The sequence below is a fragment of the Antechinus flavipes genome, chromosome 1 (assembly GCF_016432865.1).
Source record: "Antechinus flavipes isolate AdamAnt ecotype Samford, QLD, Australia chromosome 1, AdamAnt_v2, whole genome shotgun sequence".
Taxonomy (NCBI): Eukaryota; Metazoa; Chordata; class Mammalia; order Dasyuromorphia; family Dasyuridae; genus Antechinus; species Antechinus flavipes.
The window spans coordinates 667,846,558-667,869,604 of NC_067398.1; the positions used below are offsets into that span (position 1 = coordinate 667,846,558).

Consider the following 23,047-nt stretch of genomic DNA (forward strand, 5'->3'; position numbering starts at 1 on the left):
CCTATAGAAAGTTGGGATCTGTATTCAGTGTCTCTAGAGAGGGAACCAACATTTATTGAATGCCAACTATATGCTAAGGCATTTTACAAATACTATCTCATTTGAGACATACAACTACCTCAAAGTAGGTGCTATTATCATTCTCATTTTGCAGATGAGAAAACAGGCAGAGAATGATTAAATGACAGGATCATATAGCTAGTAAATTATTGAGGCTCAGGTCTTCCTGACTCCAGATCCAGCATTTTAATCATTGTGCCACCTAAGTGGAGAAATGAATCAAGGCAAGTATCCATTTTTTTCATTGATAGCTGACATTAATATAGCTGTAAAGGTGCTGTAAAGGCCAGCTTTTTAAATTGTGGTTTATATCCCCATATAAGCTCTCATAACTGAATGTGAGGGTCATGAAATTTTGATTTTTACTAGTAAATGTATGATGTGTATACCTATTTTACCTACCTATATACCTGAGATCACAAAAATTTTTCAGGGGGAAAGAGAAAGGGATCAAGAATGAAAAATGTTTAAGAAGCCCTGCTGTAGGGGCAGCTAGTGGCTCAGTGCAAAGAGCACCAGTCCTGAAGTCAGGAGGACCTGAGTTCAAATGTGGGCTCAGACACTTACCACTTCCTAACTATGTGACCCTGGGCACTTGACCCTAATTGCCTCAGCAAAAAAAAAAAAAGTAAAAGAAGAAGAAGAAGAAGAAGAAGAAGAAGAAGAAGAAGAAGAAGAAGAAGAAGAAGAAGAACCTCTGCTATAAAGCACCTTACATATATGATATCAATTGAATCTTGTGAATCTGGGTGGTTGGTATTGAAAGTGTCATTATTCCCATTTTACAGATGAATAAACCAAGCTCAGAGAAATGAAATGATTCAGTTAATGTAAGAAAGAGGCTTTGAATTCAGCTCTGTCCTGACCGAGTTCTTTCTGATACACTACTCTGATTGCTTGCTTGGATAATCAAAGCTATGAAAGATTTTGTGTGATAGAGTTTGGCAATTGATTCTATTGGAGAGGGGTACAGCAGAGAGAGATAAAGGATGGGGGAGAGTCAGATATCATTCAGAGATTACCTCTCTTAAGAGTAACCAGGAGAATGAGAACTCTTTGAAATTCTAGGATCCTCTGAGTCGAAGATTCCAGAATCCCATTTTACTTTTAGGATTTGTATTTTTGCCATAGGTGGGTGGGTAGGGGGAAGACTGCTCCTTCCACAGCACAGATATTGATCCCCTCTGTAATTTAGTTTTTCAAGATTCAGAAGATGTAGGATTCTAGTTCTAGAGCTGGTCAGGATTTTCAAGGTTATCTACCCCAACCCTGGCATTTTATAGCTTAAGAAATTGAGACCCCGAGAGCTGAAGGGGCTTGTCTGATCACCTTGGAGTTAGTGGCAGGGTAGGATTTGGCCCAAGGTGCTTCAATCCAAATCTAGAACTATTGCCATCATATCCTGTTGTCTCTATGGCTGGTCTGATGACAATATTCTCCAAACATAACTGGACTGGTTCCCAGACAATAGCCAGTTCATGCTTGGGCTCCTGGTCCATCTGGGATCCTTCCTTCCTGATAACAAGTTCTAGAGTTGTAGGCTCTTGGCACTGGTTTCAAGAACTCAGGGCTGTCACTCCATATTGCATTGAGACAAAGACACTGATTCCAGGGTGAGCCTGGGCAAGTCACTTCACCCTGTCTCCCTCAGTTTCGTCATCTGTAAAATGGGCTGGAGAAGAAAGCTGCAAACTAATCCAGTATTTTTGCCAAGAAAATCCCAAGTGGAGTCACGAAGAGTTGGACATGATTGAATGAATGAACAACAAAACAAGATAATGAAGATTGTATAAATTTGAGAAAGGCAATAAATTATTCTACAAAAGATGTTGAGATGGGGATCTCTGGAAATCTCATTTGAAGTTCCAGCTGTGGCACATGCTAGTCTTGGGGCTTCAGGGAAATAATTTTCTCTTCTCTGAATCTCAGTTTCCTTATGTGTAAAATGGGACCGGTAATACTTGCCCTACAGGGGGAACCTGTAGTGGGGAAATCTGGGGCTTTGCCTCAGTGGGGACTGGCATCTAGGGAGGACATAATTCCAGAAAGATACTTTTCTCACCTTCCTGGATGTTCTAAAGGATGCTACACTTGTGTCTTATGATTTTCCACTAGCTCTGTCCCCATAGGGCTTGAAGGGAAGAGGGGGTCTTGAGAGGGGAAAGAGAATATTGTGGCAGTTCTTGATTAGGAGAAGTCACCCCACACCTTTGGTAGCAATTTTCCTCTGGAATTGGGTTGGGGATATTGTCAAAGTGTTGGGATTTAAGGGGAATCCCAAAAATGTTGGGGTTCGGATCACAGTCACGAGGTGTCTCAAAGGAATTTGCAGGTGCATATTCAAATTAAGGGCAAAATTTATTATAATTGTAACTCCAATTAAAGCAGGTTAAGTTAAAAAAGAAGTTAGCAAAGAACTAGGAGCAAGGAGGTAAATTTATAGGGAAAAATTAAAGACCAAGTGCTTCATGTCACTGATATGCTAGTTTTATGGCTTAGAGCTGGAGTTGAGGAGTGGTCTGGTTCTGACTTTTTGTGCAGATGCAGTACCTTCAGTTCTCTGGGCAGAACTCACTGGAAATCCTTCTGGAGGTGTGTTTTTAAGTGGTGGAACCTCACTGTGCCTGTGTTAACTTTAAGCACCTCAATATTGCTGCTCATTAATCTCAGAAAACCTGTTATCACTGACCAACAGGCTGTTATCTGACAGTCAGCAATGTTTGTGGGCTCAGTAACCTGGTCATACAGAATAAACTGGGGCTGGATAACCTAAGGCAAGAAATAAATTATTTCCAGCTACTTCACTCCCAAGGTCAAATGACCTTAGAGATATTACTACATCTTTCCTAAGGGCTGCTCCACAAAACTGCCTTTTCTTTTCATATAACTCTCCTGATTGGAGAAACAGTTCCCCTTCCTCTGGAGGAGGACCTGAATCCCAAATCTAAAGAGATATGCTTTTCTTGGGGAACAATGTCCTCAGAAATGCACTCTATTCCTGGAGAAGCTGTTTGATACCAGAAGGTCTGAAATGTCCTTTTTCAGTCCCTATTTTTGTAGGGTCTGATAGTATGAATTTCCCCTTCCCCCACTTCCCATTTTTTCTTCACCAAGGGTGGGACTCAATGTTTTTTGCTTTAAGTGAAAAAATTCCTTCTCAAGCCTTTTAATCTCAAGGTTTATGCTTCCATTGACCTAGCCAAAACTATGCCCATCTGTGTTTATCAATCATATTTGACATGGAATATATCTAGGAAGTACTTTTATAGGGGTTTTTTGCTTAATCAGATGGGACTCCTCCATGTTTGTTTTTCATTACCAGGTAGCCAGTGGTCTAATGATAGCCATGGGTTTGTATGCAAAGCTCTCCAAAGAATCAGGTAAGTGTGATTGCCTCGGTAGAGCTTGGGACTTGATGTGGGGAAGTGGGGAGCCCTCCCCCTACTCCCTTCCTGTAAACATAATCAGAAGGGCAGGTGGCTGGAGCCTGGAATACTGTGAAGTTGAGAGAGAAGCAAAGAAACAGATGCATCCTGTAAGGGGAAAAGCTCAGCAATCATCTAAGTCAGGTGCTCTTAATCATGGCAGTTTTTTTTGGGGGGGAAATATGTAGATCCCCCCCCTCAGATAACATTTTAAATACATGAAATATGTACGATTGCAAAGGAAACTGTTTACTGATTACAGGAAACTGTTAAACTGTTACCAAAATATTTAAGATAATTTTGGACATTCATTTTTAATAAAATGTATTTTAAAATTTCCAAATTTTCTCCCCTCTCTCCCTTTCCCTCTCCCTAAGACAAAATATTTTTCAAAAACAAATTTGTGGACCCTAGATTGAGAAGCTTAGTTCAAGCTATTGTCCCACACTGAACATGGACTAAAAGTCTTTGATGATGAAAAGGTTGACTTCTAGACATTCTACCAACAAAGTCTAGAACTGAACACAATATTATAGATGAGTTTTGATGATGGCAGAATACAAGGGACTATCAACTACTTATTCCTTGAAGCTACATCCCTCTTAATTTAGTACAAGACTGCATTAGATTTTTTGGCTAATACATTGATTCATCTTGATTGATTAATCAATTGAGAATACTGAAACCTTTGAATCTTTTCAAGATGACTTATTTTCTACTTTGACTATCTTATATTGTGACATTGAGTTTTTTAAATGTTTTACTTTTTTTTCAGTCAGCAGAAATCTGCCTTCTCTCCTTCCCTCACTGCTTTCACTGAAAATGAAGGAAAAACAAGACCCTTATTATAAACATGTAGTCAAACAAAACAAATTTCCTCACTGACCATGTCCAGAAACAGTTTATGTTTCTTTGTGAGTTCTGGGTCCCTGCTCTCTTTATCAGCATGTCTTTGTATCCCTACTTAGCATTAAGCATTTAGTACAATGGTTAGCATACCATAAGTCTTAATAAATGTTTATTAATTAACACTGTACAAATAACTTGGGAAAGAAATTCTGAGAATGAAGAGGGTTTATTTGAGAGGGTTATGGGGCTTCATGGAGGAGGTGGCATTTGAGCTGTATCTTCAGAGAGTGAAGTCAAAGGGAAAGGCAAGAGGAAGAAGATATTCAGACATGGAAAGCAACATGAACAGAGATGGGAATGATGTCTTCTGGGAATAGCAAGTTTTGTGCTTAGGGTTTAGTAGGAGTAGAAGAGTATCCTGTCTGCTCATAAAGGTTGGTTTGTAGGGGCAGACTGGAATACGGCAATTGGCTAGAAGTCCACTGTAGTCCAAGGCGGAGATGCTGAGGATCCAGGCTTCCTAAGGGCAGTTCCAGTTACCATCCTCTTCATCCCTATTATTTATATTCCTAATCCAATGCTTCAAACTTTGGACTCACTTTTCTTTCCATCTATTTTATTGAAATTATCCTATATTCCTTTCCCTGAGGATTTTGCTGTGGGATGTCCAAGGAAATGGATATAGTACAATGTTGCCTAGGCTGATGATACTTGGCAAGAAGGTCACTAACAATATAACCAAATTCAGTCATTAATATCTGGAAATTTGATATAATGATGTTTCAACAAAAACTATAACATTGTTGTCATGGACTTGAGAGCTCTGTGGGATGCTAAAACAGCCCTCAATTCATATACCTCTTGGATTTTGGTCTCAGTGTTTCAGATAATTTTTTTTTAAATAGTGTTTTATATTTTCCAATTATATGTAAAGATAATTTTTAGCATTCATTTTTAAAAATTTTGAATTCCAATTTTTCTTCCTCCTCCTTTCCTTTCCCTTCTTTCTAAAATGGTAAGCAATTTGAGATAGGTTACATATGTGCAATTATGTAAAACATATTTCCATGTTAGTCACAGTTGTGAAAGAAGATACAGACCAAAAGGAAAAAAAGAGCATGAAAAAATAAAGTGAAATGTTTAACCTATATCAGATTGTTTGCTGTCTTGGGAAAGTGGAGGGAGGAGAGGGGAAAAAATTTGGAACATAAAGTTTTACGAAGATGAATATTGAAAGCTATCTTTGTGTGTATTTGGAAAAAATAGAATACTATTAAAATAATAATAAAAAATAAAGTGAAAATAATATGTTTCAATTTGTACTCAGAGTCCATCAATTTTTTCTCTGAATGTGGATATCATTTTTCATCATGAATCCTTTGGAATTGTCATGGATCATTGTATTGCTGAGAAGAGTTTAGTCATTTATAATTAATCATCACACAATGTTGCTGCTACTGTGTACAGTATTCTCCTGTTTCTGCTCATTTCAACTCTTTTAAGAATATAGATAGTAGGCAAGCTACTGTTCAGCCTCAGAGATGAAGTTTGTACTCTGGGAGATCTCTATACTTATAAAATTACAAGTCTGAACCAAACATATTCATTTGCTCTATCTATTGCCAAGGAGGCAAATTGTGTCTGTCAATTTAGATCTGTACCTGCTCTAAAGCTTAAAGTTTTAGAGAACTGCTTGGAGTGATACAAAGTTAAATGACCAGTTCTGGGTCAGGAGCCCAAGTTTCTCTGATTCCAAATCTGCTCATTTTTTCCATCCCCTATGCACACACACCTATGTATATATGTAACTTTGAAGTTTTCCAAGCTCTACCTATAATCATATCACTTGAAGCTATTGTGAGAAAGCCACAGAACCATTCTCTGGGAAAATGGTGCTTTGATTTATTATTAATAAAGCTCAAACTTCTTAGCCTGGAATCCGAGGTCTTCTTTAACCTTTTTAGGGTTGTTCTAGCTAATCTCTATGCTCTCACACTAAAATTCTATTTTTCTAGGATTATGCATCATCACAATCATGTTGAAAGACTACTATCATTCTTGTATATGTCTTTTTATTTTAAATTTTATTTTTATTATAGCTTTTTATATACAAAATATATACATGGGTAATTTTTCAACATTGACCCTTGCAAAACCTTTTCTTCCAACTTTTCTCCTCCTTCCCCCCAGCTCTTCCCCTAGATGGTAGTCCTGTACATGTTAAATATGTTAAAGTATATGTTTTTTTTTAAATTTAAATTTTATTTTATTTAATATTAACTTTGTATTGACAGTATCCATGCCAGGGTAATTTAAAGTATATGTTAAATACAATATATGTGTACATATTTATACAGTTATCTTGTTGCACAGGAAAAATCGGATTTAGAAAGAAGGTAAAAATAACCTGAGAACAAAAAAACAAAAATGCAAGCAAACATTAATAGAAAGTGTGTAAATGCTATGTTGTGGTCCACACTCATTTCCCAGTGTTCTTTCACTGGATGTAGCTAGTTCTCTTCATTACTGATCAATTGGAACTGATTTGGATCCTTTCATTGTTGAAGAGGGCCACGTTCATCAGAATTGATCCTCATATGGTATTACTGTTGAAGTATATAATGATCTCCTGGTTCTGCTCATTTCACTTAGCATCAGTTCATGTAAGTCTCTCCAAGCCTCTCTGTATTCATCCTGCTGGTCATTTCTTATAGAACAATAATATTCCATAACATTCATATACCACAATTTACCCAGCCATTCTCCAATTGATGGGCATTCATTCATTTGTATATGCCTTTTTGTTCCAATCCTCCAAATACTTGAAGAGTATAAAAATGAATGAATGGATGGATGAAAGGAAAAAAACTATGAAGTGCTAAGATGTTCAAAGCACAATCCAGATTTTGGGAATGTTAGTCTAGAAAGGAAATGGGTAGGGAGTCACAGGGAGGATGAGTTTATGAATAGGGACATCAATTGACAAAACTTTTCCAAGAACAAAGTAGTATTGATTTGATTACTGAATCCAGAAGTTTAGACAGGGTTTTTTTGGGTGATGTGGGGACTGCAGAGAAGTGGTACTGGTGATACGGAAGGAAGGTATGCTCATCATTGGTAAGATGGACAACAAGATGAGAAGCTAGATGGAGTGTTGAACCTGGTTTGTTTTGGTGTGAATCATAATAGACTATTTGAATTTAAGTCTAGAGATGAAGATGACTGAATATAGAGTATTAGCTCCAAAACTGATCCAGGCCTTAGGCGGGTTTTGTTTTTGTTTTTTAATTCTTTTTCAGTGGTGATGCAGTAGGGCATAGGGCAAGATGGCCTGGCTGGGTGGCTAGATGGGCATGAAATACAGTTTTCATACAATCTTCAAGAATTTTAAGGGCTGTTCCATTGAAGAGGAATTAGCCTTGTTCTCCTTAGTCCTAGAGGGAAGAACTGAGTGATAGACAGTCACAAGGAGGCAGAATTATGAAAAATCTTCCTGGGAATTCAGAGCTACTCAAAAGAAAATTGGGCTACCATGGGAGATAGTGGATTTCTTTCAACTTTCAAGCAGAGGTGGAATGACCAACTTCTTGGGAATGTTATAGAAAAGATTTCTATTAAGGTACAGCTTAGACTAGATACCCTTTGAAAACCTTCTTAGCTCTGAGATTGGATAGGGTGGGGGAGTGGAAGATATTCCAAGCATACAGAGATGCCACTTGAAATTAGGGGAAATTGGAAAAGACTTTATGGAGGAAATAGGATTTAAGCTGGGCCTTTTAGAATGAGTTTCATTTTGACATGCAAAGATTAGGTGAGGAGCTTGGGAGGCTTTCAAGCATACATGGACAAAGCTATAGAGGGAAGAAAGCTAAGAGTCTATACTACATTCTGAGAATAGCAAAAAGTCCAGTTTGGCTAGAGTAAGATGGGTAAGTGGGAAAGGTCAGAACGCAAAAGGACTTGGATACCAAGTTAAAATACTTAGAATTTATTTAGTAGAATTTATCAGTTATCTTAGTGTCCACTCTCTACATTTTTTTTCCTCCTGAGGATTGCCCTTTCCTGCATCATCCTTTCCCCTGAGTTTCTTTCTCTATCCTTTTTCTATCCAGACTTATCTGATTTCTCTTAAGTCATGATCTCAGTTCAAGGTCAATACTACTTTATATCTTAGTTATTACTGTACATGCCTCATGGTCCCCACTAGACAATAAACTCTTTGAGGAGAGAGACCATATCTTAGTTGTATCTCCCCCATGGCAAAAAGACCAATATTTTTCAAATAGAAGGCCTGTATATTGATGATGAAATTAGATAATATAATTCATACTCAAGTGTTAATGACTGATTGCAATTTAATATAACTTTCAGGGATATTTGCATTTTAATGAGAAAAATAGTTCTATCTTTAGAACTTTCCCAGAACCAAAAAGATTACAATTGCTCCTCAGGGTTCTATGGTACCCTACTGAATTTTGGGATATCTCTCTTCTCTAATTCCATTTATTTGAACCCCCCACTGACTGTGTTTCTTCTATTATGAAGAACTAGTAACTGGATCCTACTTCCCTTTAACCACTAAACATCAGTTTTTACAGAGGCACATTTGCTTAGAAAATATTATAAGCACAAAATACAAACATTTCTACCAATACTTCAGGGTTATACTCTCCCCTGCTAGGTTGCACAATGTATAGAACACTGGGTCTTGAGTCAGGAAGCCTCATCTTCCTGACTTCAAATCCTGCCCCAGATACTTATTATTTGTGTGATGCTGGGCAAGTCACTTAACCCTGTTTACCTCAGTTTTCTCATCTATAAAATGAGCTGCAGAAGGGAATGGCAAACCACTCCAGTCTCTTTACCTAGAAAATCCCAAATGGGATTTTGAAGGTTGGATATGACTGAAAAATAACATACTTTCTAAAGAGAGTAAGCTCACTTTTGGCTCAGTTATAATATAACACTGGTTGAATCCTTGCCTTAGCTGCCATTAGACTGGATCTTAGAGGCCATTCCTGAAAATTATATATCTTCCTTCTCTGGTCACTGATGCCAAACTAGTTACAAAAGCTAAATTTTTGGCAGAGGGGTATAGGGGGAACGCATTATCTTATCCCTTTCAAAAGTAAAAAGAAAAATTTAGAAGCCAAGGACTAAAGCTCATTTTTCTTTCTTTTTTTCTCAATAGTATTTTATTTTTCCAATTACATGTAAAGACAATTTTTAACATTCATTTTTGTAAGATTTTGAGTTACAATTTTTTCTCCTTCCCTCTCTTACCTCCCCCCTCCCCAAGACATCAAGTAATCTAATATAGTTTATACATGTACGATCATTTTAAGCTTATTGCCATATCTATCATGTTCTAAAAGAAAAATCAGAACAAAAGGGGAAAAACACAAGAAAGAAAAAGCAAATAAAACAAAAGTTGAAAATAGTATGCTTCTATCCTCATTCAGTCTTCATAGCTCTCCCTCTGGAGGCAGACAACATTTCTATTCCAAGTCTATTGGAATTGTCTTGAGTCACCACATTGCGAGAGTAGGTAAGTCCATCACAGCTGATCATCACATGTTGCTGTTACTATGTACAATGTAATCTTGGTTTTGCTCACTTCACTCAGCATTAGTTCATGTAAGTTTTTCTAGACTTTTGTGAAATCTGCCTGATCATCATTTCTTATAGAACAATTCTATTCCATTATGTTAATATATCATAACTTATTCAGTTATTCCCCAATTGATGGGTATCCACTCAATTTTCAGTTCCTTGCTATCACTGGGATAAAGATCAAAAGGTACTCACAGTTTTATAGTCCTTTAGGCATAGTTCCAAATTGCTGTCTGGAATGATTGAATAAGTTCACAACTTCACCAGCTATGCATTAGCATCCCAGTTTTCTCACGTTTCCTCCAACATTTACCATTATATTTTTCTATTGTCTTAGCCAATCTGATGGGTGTGAGGTTTCTTCAGTGTTGTTTTAATCTGCATTTCTTTATCAATAATGATTTAGAACATTTTTTCATATGACTATAGATAGCTTTAATTTCTTCATTTGAAAATTATCTGTTCATGTCCTTTGACTATTTCTCAATTGGAGAATGACTTATATTCTTATAAATTTGTCTCAGTTCCATATATATTTGAGAAGTGAGGCCTTTATCAGAAACATTAGCTGTAAAAAAAAAATTTTGCCCAGCTTTCTGTTTCTAATTTTGACTTCATTAGTTTTGTTTGTGCAAAAACTTTAAAATTTAATCTAATTATCCATTCAAAATTATTCATTTTGCATTTCATAATGTTCTTTAGTTCTTTGATCATAAATTCCTTCCTTCTCTAAGGATCTGATATGTAAATTATCTCTTACTCTCCTAATTTATTTATAGTATCATTTTTTATGTCTAAATCATGAAGGCATTTTGATTTTATCTTGGTATAGGGTGTGATATTGGTCTATGCCTGATTCTGCCATGTTATTTTCTAGTATTCTTAGCAATTTTTGTCAGCTAGTGAGTGCTGATCCCAGAAGCTGGAGTCTTTGAGTTTATGGCTTTATCAAACAGCAGATTACTATAATCATTGACTACTGTATTTTGTGTACCTAACCTATTCAACTGATACATCATTGTATTTGTTAGCCAGTACCAAATGGTTTTGATGACTGTCACTTTCTAATATAGTTTTAAGTCTGTTACAGTTAGGCTACCTTCCTTTGCATTTTTTCATTAATTTTCTTGAAATTCTTGACCTTTTGTGCTTTCAGATGACTTTTATCATTTTTTCTAGCTCTATAAAGTAATTTCTTGGCAGTGTGATTGGTATAGCACTGAATAAGTAGATTAATTTAGGTAGAATTTTCATTTTTATTATATTAGCTCAGCTTATCCATGAGCAATTGATATTTTTTTGATTATTTAGATCTGACTTTATTTGTATGAAAAGTGTTTTGTAATTGTGTTCATATAGTTCTTGGGTATGTCTTGATAGTTAGATTCTCAAATATTTTAAAATTGTTTCTAGTTATTTTAAAAAGGATTTCTCTTTCTACCTCTTGCTGTGGCTTTGTTGGTAATATATAGATATGTCAATGATTTACATGGTTGTATTTTGTATCCTGCTACTTTGCTAAAATTGTTAATTGTTTCAAATACTTTTTCAGTTGATTCTCTAGAATTCTCTAAATATACTATCATATCATCTGCAAAGAGTGATAGTTGTGTTTCTTCATTGAGTACTCTAATTCCTTCAATTTCTTTTTCTGGTGGTGATAATGAACATTCTTGTTTCACCCTTATTCAGAATACTTATTGGGAATCTTATGGGGAATGCTTCTAGCTTATCACATTACGTAATGCTTGCTGATGGTTTTAGATAGATGCTACTTATCATTTTAAGGAAAACTCCATTTATTCCCATGCTCTCTAGTGTTTGTTTTTAAACTAGTAATGGGTGTTGTATTTTGTCAAATGCTTTTCTTGTATCTATTGAGATAATCATATGTGTTCTATTAGTTTTGTTTATTGGTATAGTTAATTATGCTGATAGTTTTCCTTATATTGAATCAGCTCTGTATTCCTGTTATAAATCCCTCTTGGTCATGGTGTATTATCCTAGTGATAAATTGCTAGATGGCAGAGAGGATAGAGCATTGGCCCTGGAGTCAGAAGGATAAATTGCTGTAATATCTTTGCTAATATTTTATTTAGGATTTTTGCATCAATATTTATTTGGAAAATTGGTCTATAATTTTCTATAATTTGGCTCTTCATGGTTTAGCACCATATCTATGTCATAAAAGGAATTTGCTAGGATTCCATTTATTTTTCCAGCTATTTTACATAGTATTGGAATTAATAGTTCTTTATATGTTTTATAGAATTCACTTGTAAATCCATCTGGTCCTTGAAATTTTTTTTCTTAGGGAGTTCATTGATGGGTTATTCAATTTCTTTTTTCTACAATGGGATTATTTAAGTATTTTATTTTTTCTTCTGTTAATCTAAACTATTTATATTTTTGCAAATATGCATTCATTTCAATTAGATTGTAAGATTTATTGGCATACAGTTAGGCAAAATAGATCCTAATTATTGCTTTAATTTCTTCTTCAGTGGTAGAGAGTACAGCTTTTTCATTTTAGATAGTGGTAATTTCTTCTTTCCTTTTTCTAATTAAATTAACCAAAGGTTTATTTATTTTGTTAGTTTTTTTTCATAAAACCAGTTCTTTTATTTTTTAGTTCAATAGTTTTTTTACTTTCAATTCTATTAATCTTTTCTTTGATTTTCAGATTTTCTAATTTGGTATTTAATTGGGGATTTTAAACTTGTTCTTTTCCTAGATTTTTTAGTTGCATGTTCTCTATTTTATTCATATTAACATCTAGAGATATGAAATTTCACCTAAGAACTGCTTTGGCTGCATCCCATAAGTTTTGGTATGTTGAATCATTATGATTTGTTGTTCCTTGAATGAAATTATTGATTGTTTCTATAACTTGTTGTTTGACCCACCTATTCTTTAGGATTAGGTTATTTACTTTTCACTGAATTTTTGGTCTACTTTTTGTGACTTTTAATTATACATAATTTTTATTGTATCATGATCTGAAAAGGAGGCATTTACCAATTCTGCATTTCTTCATTTGCTTGTGAGATTTTAATACCCTAATATATGATCAGTTTTTGTGAAGATGCCATGTATCACTGGCATATTTCTTTCTACCCCCATTCAATTTTCTCCATAGGTCTGTCATATCTAACTTTTCTAAAATTCTATTCATCATCTTAACATCTTTCTCATTTGTTTTGTGATTAGATTTATCTAGTTCTAAAAGAAGGAAGTTGAAACCCCCCATTAATATATATATATGTCTATTTCTTTCTTTAACTCACTTTAAACTTCTCTTCTAAGAATTTGGATACTATACTACTTGGCACATAATGTTTGGTATTAATATTACTTCATTTTGGTACCCGTTAGCAAGATATAGTTTTCTTTTATATCTCTTTTAATTAAATCTATTTTTGCTTTTGCTTTGTCTGAGATCAGGATCATTATCCTTGCATTTTTTAAAAATTTCAGTTGAAGTATAATTTATTCTCCTCCAACCTTTAACCTTTATTCTGTCTATATTTCTGCTTCAAATGTGTTTCTTGTAAACAACATATAGAGCTCTGGCTTTTAATCCATTCTCTTATCTGCTTCCATTTTATGGGACAGTTCATCCCATTTATTATTACAGTTATGAGTACAACTCACAGTTATGATTACTAATTTATTTCCTGCCATTCTATTTTTTCCCATTTATACTTTTCTCTTTTCTTTTCTCCTTTTCTCCCTTAAGGGAGGAAAGTGTTTTACTTCTGACCACCACCTTCCTCAATCTGCCTTCCCTTCTATTAACCCCTCCTTTTCCATTTCTTAGCTTTTTCCCATTTGACTTCTTGCCTCTCTTCTATGAGTCTTTGCATTTTGCCAAATCTATTTTTTAAAGAGTTGGTTTTTTCAGTCAATTTTTTGTCAGTTTCTTTTTCCAAGCTGTTGGCTTTTTCCTCTAAAACTATAGACTTTTTTTCTCATAATTTTGCATAGCTCTCATTTCCTAATTTTCCTTCTATCTTTATTGATTTTTAAAATCTTTTTTTGAGTTCTTCCAAGAGAACCTTTTGAGCTTGTGACCAATTCATATCTTACTTTGAGGCTGCACTTGTAGTCATTTTGACATTGCTGCCCTCTTCTGGGTTTGTGTTCTGATCTTTCCTGTCACCATAGTAGCTATGAGCAGGACTCTTTTTGCTTATTTTTAAAAGTTGAGCTCAGCAGCTAGGGCACAGGGGATATTGTCCCAGGTTTCTTTTTCAGGGGAAGAGGGGCTTTCCACAATAGGCGCTGCCAGCTTTTTCACTGTATTGGATTGGTTTGATCTAGTCCCATTAAGGATCATTTTTTCACTGAAGCTTATATACCCTCAGAAGCAAGAAGATCCAAGGTCCTTCTCCCTTGTAGCATCTCTCCCACTGGATGCTAACAGTAAATAACTGCTTTAACAAGCAGTTAAAGAAGAGGTGCTAGAAAAGAGTGGGTGAAACTGACTCAGATCTTTTTGAATGCTTCTGCAGCTTTTCACAGAGCCTCCCATTCACCACATGTTTAGCCCAAAAGATCCAGTTAACAGAATATATATACATATTCAATAATCTCTCCAAGACACTTCCATTGGATGTCATAGGGACTGTCCTTGGAAGAAAGCTTCCTAACTTCTGCACTTGGAGAGATGCCATCCAAGGTGCTGTGTGTGTATGCCAGACCCCATTGCACATCCGAAGACTTAATCTCTTATGGCATTAATTCAGGACTGGTGAGATGTTTGTGGGGAACCCACAACTCAGAACCCCTCACTTCACATTAACTGAGTAACCCTCTACTATGAGACAGTTTCTAATGATAAAAAAGTAGAAATTATCAACATTGTATCTGCCCCTCCTTTCCTCTCATTTCACTGTGCTTCCTCTAAGCCTAATCATTTTTTTTTCTAGATTAATGTAACAATCTCTCTTTTTTTCTTTTTGTCAAAAGGAAGGTTTATTTAGAACAAAAGTTTACAGATAAAATAAGAAATAAAATAGGCACTGGAAATGGCAAATATGAAATAAAGTTGGGAAAGCATATAGTTAGGAAAAGAATTTGGAAGAATCCATTAAAGGAATAATCCATGAGGCCTAAGGATGTCATTGTCTGGCAAATTAGATCCAAAGAGAAGTTTAGTAGATTAACCAGAGTTAGCTAGAGTAAAGAGAAAAGTACCATTAGAGGGAAGGCAATGAGATAACATAACAAAATTCATGGGATGCTGCCAAGGCAGTTCTTAGGGAAGTTTTACATCTTTAAATGCTTATTTGCATAAAATAGAGAAAGAGAAGATCAATGATTTGGGCATGTAACTAAAAAAGCTAGAAAAAGAACAAATTAAAAACCTCCAATTAAGTTCCAAATTTGAAATTCTGAAAATAAAAGGAGAGATCAATAAAATTGAAAGTAAGAAAACTATTCAACTAATAAAACTAAGAGTTGGTTTTATTTTTTATTTATTATTATTTTTGACTTGGTTTTATGAAAAAAAAAACCCACAACAAAACAGATAAACCTTTAGTTAATTTGATTAGAAAAAGGTAAGAAAATCAATTTGTTAGCATCAAAAATGAAAAGGATGAACTTTCTACCAATGAAGAGGAAATTGGAGCAATAATTAGGAGTTATTTTGCCCAACTGTGTGCTAGTAAATCTGATAGCCTAAGTAAAATGGATAAATACCTACAAAAATATAGATTGCCCAGGTTATCAGAGGAGAAAATAAATTATTTAAATAGTCCCATTTTAGAAAAAGAAATTGAACAAGCTATTAATCAACTCCTATTGGAGGGAAGGCACTATGAGAAGGGAGAGAGAATAACCTCATAGTGGGCTTTGTCCTAAAGAGAATTTAGCCTGCAATAATCTCTTAATTGGCTTTCCTGACTTCTCTCTCTCTCTCTCTTTCCAATTAATCCTACATAGGCTGATGGCCATCTTCCTTAAGCTCAGTTTTGATCAGGGATACAGTATGGTGTAATGGAAAAAACACTTAATTTTCAGTCAGTTGACTTGAATTCTAATCTAATACTGGCTACAATATTTCTGGGCAAATCAGTTACACTTTGCTATGACTTCTCTTCTATAAAATGTGGGAAATAATTTTTACATTCTGAACTTCATATAATTATAAGGAAATCACTTTATGAATGAACCAATAATACGTATAATAAATTAATCACATAAATGAATGTCAATTGCTAATATTATTACAAAATTACAATACTAAACACTTACCTTATTGATGTGTATTTTATGCTTCACAGGTGCTGTGGATTCCCTGCTGGCAGAGCCTTCTCTCATTGTCATCATTGTGGGGATCCTCACATTCATTGTCACCTTTGTGGGGTGTACTGGTGCCCTTAGGGATATACCCTTGCTGCTGAAAATAGTAAGAAACTGACATATATACAGATCAAAGGGGAGCTACAGACACCCAAGGAAACCCGTGCTCCCAGGACACTCTGAACGAAGGTCCTATGTTCTAGCAATGCATAAACCTTTCACTTTCTTTCCCTGTAAGGCAAGCAATAGAGTAGTCAGGTTCTCCCTGCTCTTATCAATTGCATATAGACTCAGAATAGGAGAGAAGGTGTTACTCTCCTTGGGACTAGTCCCCATCTTTGCAGGTCAGCTCTGGGGCATCTTTAGTATTGTAACCGTGCAAAATGTTGGAAATTACCATTTGAACTCTGTTTAAAAGACTGACATCAATTTGAAATGTGAAAAGCTGAATTGCTAAATTTACTCTGCTTGAACTTTGCCCTTAATATTATATTTGTCTTTTTCCTCCTCAGAAAGATACAAGAAGAACTTTTCTTCCACTTATTTTAAATCTAACTTATCCACAGTATCAATTATCAGCTACAAAAGGGAGACCTTTTTCTTCAAGATCAGGCTTCACACTCAGAAATCACTGATTTGCTCTGAAATACTTTTGAGTTCTAATTTACATGCTTTAGCAATCCCTCTTGTTCCATGAGGGACTTTGTAGGTTTCAGAGCATTTTTATGTTTAGTGAGTTTAGATGCTCAGAAAATACCTCCTTTCTGAGGAAGGCAGGGCAGGGATTAGGATCCCCATTTTACAGATGAGAAAACTGAGGCTCAGGGAAAGATAAAGTGATTTCTTCCTGGTTACATTTAGATCTAGTAACTGGTAGACTTAGAGTTGAACTCAGATTTCCTGAGCTGGGAGTACTTATTGTTTCAGCCCTGTCTTATACCAGGCAGGAAGTCCAGGCTGAGAGCAGGCCCAGCTTCTCAAGGTGCTACTTTTTTTCCCTCAGTTTGCTGTCATCTTGCTGTTGATCTTCATGCTCCAGGTCGTGGCTGTGGGAGTAGCCTTTCTCTTCTCTGGCCAGGTAACAAGAACCAAGTGGGCTCTGGACTCTTATGGGCACTGGAATACCCTTAATACTTACCTCATGTCAAGCCTTCTGCATTAGCTGTTAACTTAATCACAGATCTTTTCAGGGAGGAAAAAATTAGGGAAGAAATATGAATCTGTTTTTTTTCCTTTTCCTCCTGCCATGTCTGATTCATTCAAATATATATCTTGGAAGTCACTTTAGAGTCTTAAACTTCAGAGTAGAAGGGACTATAGATTAAAGAATATAAAACTGGGAATCACATTAGATGGATGGGTCTGACATGGGATGTCAGAGCTGGCAGGGCCCTTACAACACAGGATGTCAGTATAGGAGGTCCCTTAGAACATGGAACTTGAGAGCTGGGGGGTCTTTAGAACACGGGATGTCAGGACTGGGAGGGACCTCAGGACATAGAAAGTCAGAGTTGGGTCTTAGATGGCCTGGAAAGACTAATCCACACACACACCCCGACCCCCTTTTCTCCAGCTATTTTTACAGATGAATAAGCAGAGGCTTAGGGAGTGGAAGTGGATTATTAATTGGGATCACCTTGCTAGTTGGTGGCAGAACATAGTCTAGTGGTTTCACGATAATGTTATTAAGGCAGCTTTGATGCTCTGTCCAAAGCCTTTTGTACAAGCTTCCCTGGTTAGGTGTCGGATCACTGGGAGGAGAATTAACTTAGGTGGTACAGTAGATAGAGTGCTAGTCTTGGAGTCAGGAAGAGCTAAGTTCAAATGCTGCCTCAAGCACTTAGCTATAAGACTTTGAACAAATCCCTTATTCTTTCTGTTTCAGTTTTCTCATCTATAAAATGGTAACAATAGTACCATCTATTACAAAGAGTTCTTTTGAGAATCAAATGAGATAATATTGTAAAGTACTTTGGAAATCTTAAAGTACTGTATACGTGTTAGTTCTTATTAAGGGATAGGAAGGTTATCCATGGGAAATTTTTGACTGTTGAATTCATTTTTGATTGTTGAGTTCAGAATGGATTAGGGTTTGTATGGAGAAATCATAACCAGATGTTTTCTGAGATTTACTAGGGAGATGGGTTAATTTCAGTTAATGAAGAACTGAGTCCATCAAATACTTTTTCTTGGTTTTGAGTGGCAGGTGATGGATAAGGCTGCATTTCTCATGGGAAAAGCCATAGCCAGCTACCGGGATGACCTGGATTTGCAAAATCTCATTGACTACATACAGAAGAAGGTAAGAAGGAGGGGTTGTATTGTATTAAAAAAAAAAGTCCTACTCTGGGAGTCAAGAAACATGCCATTAATACCTGACTGAGGAACCTGGGATCCAATTTCCTCATCGGTAGAATTAGGAATTTGGAAGAGGTGATTTCTAAGGTTCTTCCAGTTCTATTTCAAGTGAATCCCCTAAAATTTTTGGGAATAAGGATCATGAATCACAGAATCATTGACCGAGTGTAACACAAATCTGAAAAAGAATCCTTTGTATCACCTGCTATCTAAGTGGTCATTGAACCTTTACTAAGTTTCCCAAGCATGGGGAACCCATTACCTCCCCAAATTGCCCAATCTAACTTGAAACACTTCTGTTTGTCATGGCTGATAATAGCCATGAAGGGGTACATGGGGTACAGCTTCTAGAGGAAATATAGCAGTAATGCTGAGGTCCCTTGACTTTAGGAGTGTTATTGTTTTAACAACCTGTTTGTCAATAATCCTAAAGTCTCCTGGCTTTAGGAATACTATAGTATAGACCAACAAACATTGCTGACTTTAGATAAATAATCTGTTGGTCAATGATAACAAAGTTCCTGAGAAAATAGGAATAGACGACCTTTCAAACCTACCTGCAAGTCATAAAACTAGCAAATAAGTAACATGAAGCTCCTTGGTTTCTTTAACTTTTCCTATAAACTTATATTTTTTGCTCCTGGTACTTTGAAAAATTCTTTTGGAACTTAGCCTGCTTCAATTGGCATTACAATAATAATAAACTTTGTCCCTTGACTTGGAGATGGGTTCAAGCCTGCAAATTCTTTTGAGACCCTTCACAATGCCAGTCTGTGATAGCAACCTTTTGGGGTCTCTTTTTGAACCTCAACAGTCAGAATTTATATAGTACCTACACAGTGTGTCAGTATCTAATATGCTTTACAAATGTCATCTTAGTTAATCCTCATATCAACCCTTTAGTTAGGTGCTGTTATTATGCCCATTTTATAATTGAGGAAACTGAGTCAGATAGCACTTAAGTGATTTGTCCAGGGTCAATGGTATTTGAGATTTTATTTAGATTCAGATCCTCGTGATTCCAGGACCAGTGCTCTATCCACTGAGCCATCTACCTTTTGTGTTCTTGAACACCGAGACACTAATCAATCAATAAGCATTTATTAAGGTCTATTAGGGGACAAGCACTAGATATTTAGGTACCAAGACAAAAACTTAATGAAAACAAGATTCCTTTCAGTCTTCTCTTGTCCAGGTTAAACAGCTTCAGTTCTTTCAACTAGTCGGCATGAGGCAGATGTTTGGCAAGAATTTTCAAGGTCCTTCCTAGGACTGCAGATACCAGCATCAGTTACAGGTAGACAGCTGTTCATCTACTTAAGCGGGTGATACACTCCAACAGTAGGTGATGGACATATGTTTCACCATTATACAGAAACATATATATATATATATATATTTGTGTGCATGTGTGTGTGTGAATGTGTGTATATTTACATCCACCCTGAACCAATCAGGCCAGAAAATCTGAGGATCTTTCCATCCCAAATTGATTTTTTTTTTGACCAGGTAAAACACCATCTGCCTCATTTCTTATTCAGCCTTAATCACTAAATGGACAGTTGCTTCAGGCAAATTGAGACCTGTTCAAGACCTTACTTTAAAAAGGCCAAGGTCTCCCACTGGATCCAGGGCCATTTCCAGTCGTCCTGACTTATATCTGGCCATTGGGTCTAGATGGCTCTAGGAGAGAAAGTGAGACTAGTAACTTTGCACCACCCTCTTTCAAATCTAATTCACCTGCATGTCATAACATCATCTCCCTGATATTGGTCCTCTTGGAGAATGAAGGACAAACAAATACACACACAGGGTAGTATCTCCTCTTGAGTTAAGAATTTTGGGTCACATCACACAGGTCATAGTCAGGTTTACAAAATGGTTTTGTATAATATTTCATGAAGAATAGAAATAAGTAAATTTATTTTATTTTTTCATGAAAGCTTTTTATTTTTAAAACATATACATGAATGATTTTTGAACACTGACCCTGCAAAACCTTGTGTTCCAAATTTCCTCCCCTTTGTCCCCACCTCCTGCCCTAGAAGTCAAGTAATTCAATATATGTTAAATATGTTAAATCTAACACATCTATGTATACATACACATATTTATACAATTATTGTGCTACACAAGAAAAATCAGATCAAAAGGGGAAAAAACAAGAAAAACAAAATGCAAGCAAACAACAATGAAAAGAGTAAAAATGCAATGTTGTGCTCTACACTCAGTTCCCATAGTCCTCTCTCTGGGTGTAATTGGCTCTTTTCATTATAAGACCATTGGAACTGGCCTCAATCATCTCATTTTTTAATATTAAACATGATAGAAATATATGTTATATCCAATATATGCATACATACTTATATACTTATTGTGCCACACAAGAAAAATCAAATCAAACCAGTAAAAAAAAAAAGAGAGAGAAGCAAAATAAAATGCAAGCAAACAACAACAAAAAGAGTGAAAATGCTATGTTGTGATCCACACTCAGTTCTCCCAGTTCTCTCTCTGGGTATAAATAGTTCTCTTCATCACTAAACAATTGGAAGTGGTTTGAATCATCTCATTGTTGAAGAGAGCCACGTCCATCAGAATTGATCTTCATTTAATCTTGTTGTTGCCATGTTCTTCTGGTTCTGCTCATTTCATTTAGCATCAGTTCATGTCTCTCCAGGCCTTTCTGAAATCATCCTGCTGATCATTTCTTATAGAACAAAAGTATTCCATAACATTCATATACCATAATTTATTCAGCCATTCCCCAATTGATGGGCATCCACTTAGTTTGCAGTTTCTTGTCACTATAAAGAGGGCTGCCGCAAACATTTTTGCACATGTGGGACCCTTTCCCTCCTTTATCCTTCTCTGGGTTATAAGCCCAGTAGAGACACTGCTGGATCAAAAAGTATGCTTAGTTTGATATTGGGCATAGTTCCAACTTGCCCAATTGAATCAATTTACAACTCCACCAACAATGTATTAGTGTTCCAGTTTTCCCACATCCCCTCCAACATTTATCATTATCTTTTCTTGTCATCTTAATCAATTTGAGAGGTGTGTAGTGATAGGAATAGATACATTTTTAGCAAAAGAAAAAGGATGCTTAAATGATTTCAAAGGCATTTAGTATACTATTTACATCAGTTCAAAGACTACATGTTATCAATCAGCTAATTAGTATTTGTTAAGTACCTTGCTGTTGTTTAGTCCTTTCTAGTCACATCTCACTTTCTCTGGGATTTTCTTGGCAGAGCCACTGGAGTGGTTTGCCATTCTCTTCTTTAGCTCATTGTACAGATGAGGAAACTGAGGCAAATTGGGTGAAGTGATTTATCCAGGATTATACAGCCAGTAAGAGTCTGAGGCTGGATTTGAACTTAGGTTCAGCACTCTGTGCATTATGGCACCACCTAGCAATTCTGTTAAGCTTCTACTATGTGTCTCATTAATAAAGACAGTAATGTTTGCATTCCTTGAACTATTCAAGTTTCTATGAGTTTTCTCTTGCAAGTGTAAAGTGATCGGGGGAGAGGGAATACAGCATGAAATATCAGAATGTGGATGTATGGGCCACCAAAATGATGGGGTACTGAGTGACACCCCAAAAGTATATTGGGATTACAGGCCAGTATCATGAGTTGTCTCCAAAGACTTAAACTTCTTTCAAATCAAGGGGCAAAGATTTTATTATGCTTGTTAAAAGCAGATTAAATCCATAAGGGTCTTAATCAAGGAAAGAGGTTTCAGCAATTTATAAAAGAAAGACAAGTTCCCTAGCAGATATGCTCCCCAAAAGGAGTTAGGGTCCCAATAGGCATTAGCTATAGTGACAAAAAGCAAACTAACAAGTGCAAAAAGGGAATTGAGGAAGGAATTGAGATTATGACATGGACTGGCAGACTAATCCTAAAAAGGGTTTAACAGGAATCTATAATATAAACAGATCTTTTATAGGGAAAATGTAACATCAAGGGTTTGACATAACTTGGCTTTTCAATTGGATATAAGAATTGTGGAGTCATGATGGCTTTGTCTATGCAAAGGATTTAGCTAAGAATTCTGCCAGAGACCTTCCTCCAGATGTAGAGCTGTAATAAAATCCACTTAACTGTTGTGTCCTGCTTTCTAGAGCCCCCAAGTCGGAGTGACAAAACATATTGTGCTTTCTAGAGCCCCCATGCCAGGGTGGTGAAAACATACTGTTTTAGTGGAGGAGTAATGAGGCGAGACTCCAGAGGATGGTTAAAATATGGAGTCCATTTACTCCAAGTTCTTTCACCCTTATATACCCTCATACCCTTATATAACCAAAGCAATACTGTGCATGCATTAAGTATATACTATGCACGTGGGACCACATAAACAACTTGCTATTGAATGTAGTTTGCCACCTGGTATTACTCTGCTTCAATAACAACATAAGTTGTCAC

General features: G+C 36.1%; 1 protein-coding gene across 1 annotated transcript in view; it reads left to right on the plus strand.

Moving 5' to 3' along the window:
• The window catches only part of LOC127545061 (tetraspanin-33-like), a 43,972-nt gene that overhangs the window by 7,299 nt on the left and 13,626 nt on the right, over positions 1 to 23,047 (plus strand). Inside the window, exons 2-5 of the mRNA XM_051972094.1 lie at positions 3,383 to 3,440; positions 16,238 to 16,362; positions 17,260 to 17,334; positions 18,463 to 18,558. Of these exons, the coding sequence (XP_051828054.1) occupies positions 3,383 to 3,440; positions 16,238 to 16,362; positions 17,260 to 17,334; positions 18,463 to 18,558 (354 nt within the window). The remainder of the gene's footprint in view (positions 1 to 3,382; positions 3,441 to 16,237; positions 16,363 to 17,259; positions 17,335 to 18,462; positions 18,559 to 23,047) is intronic.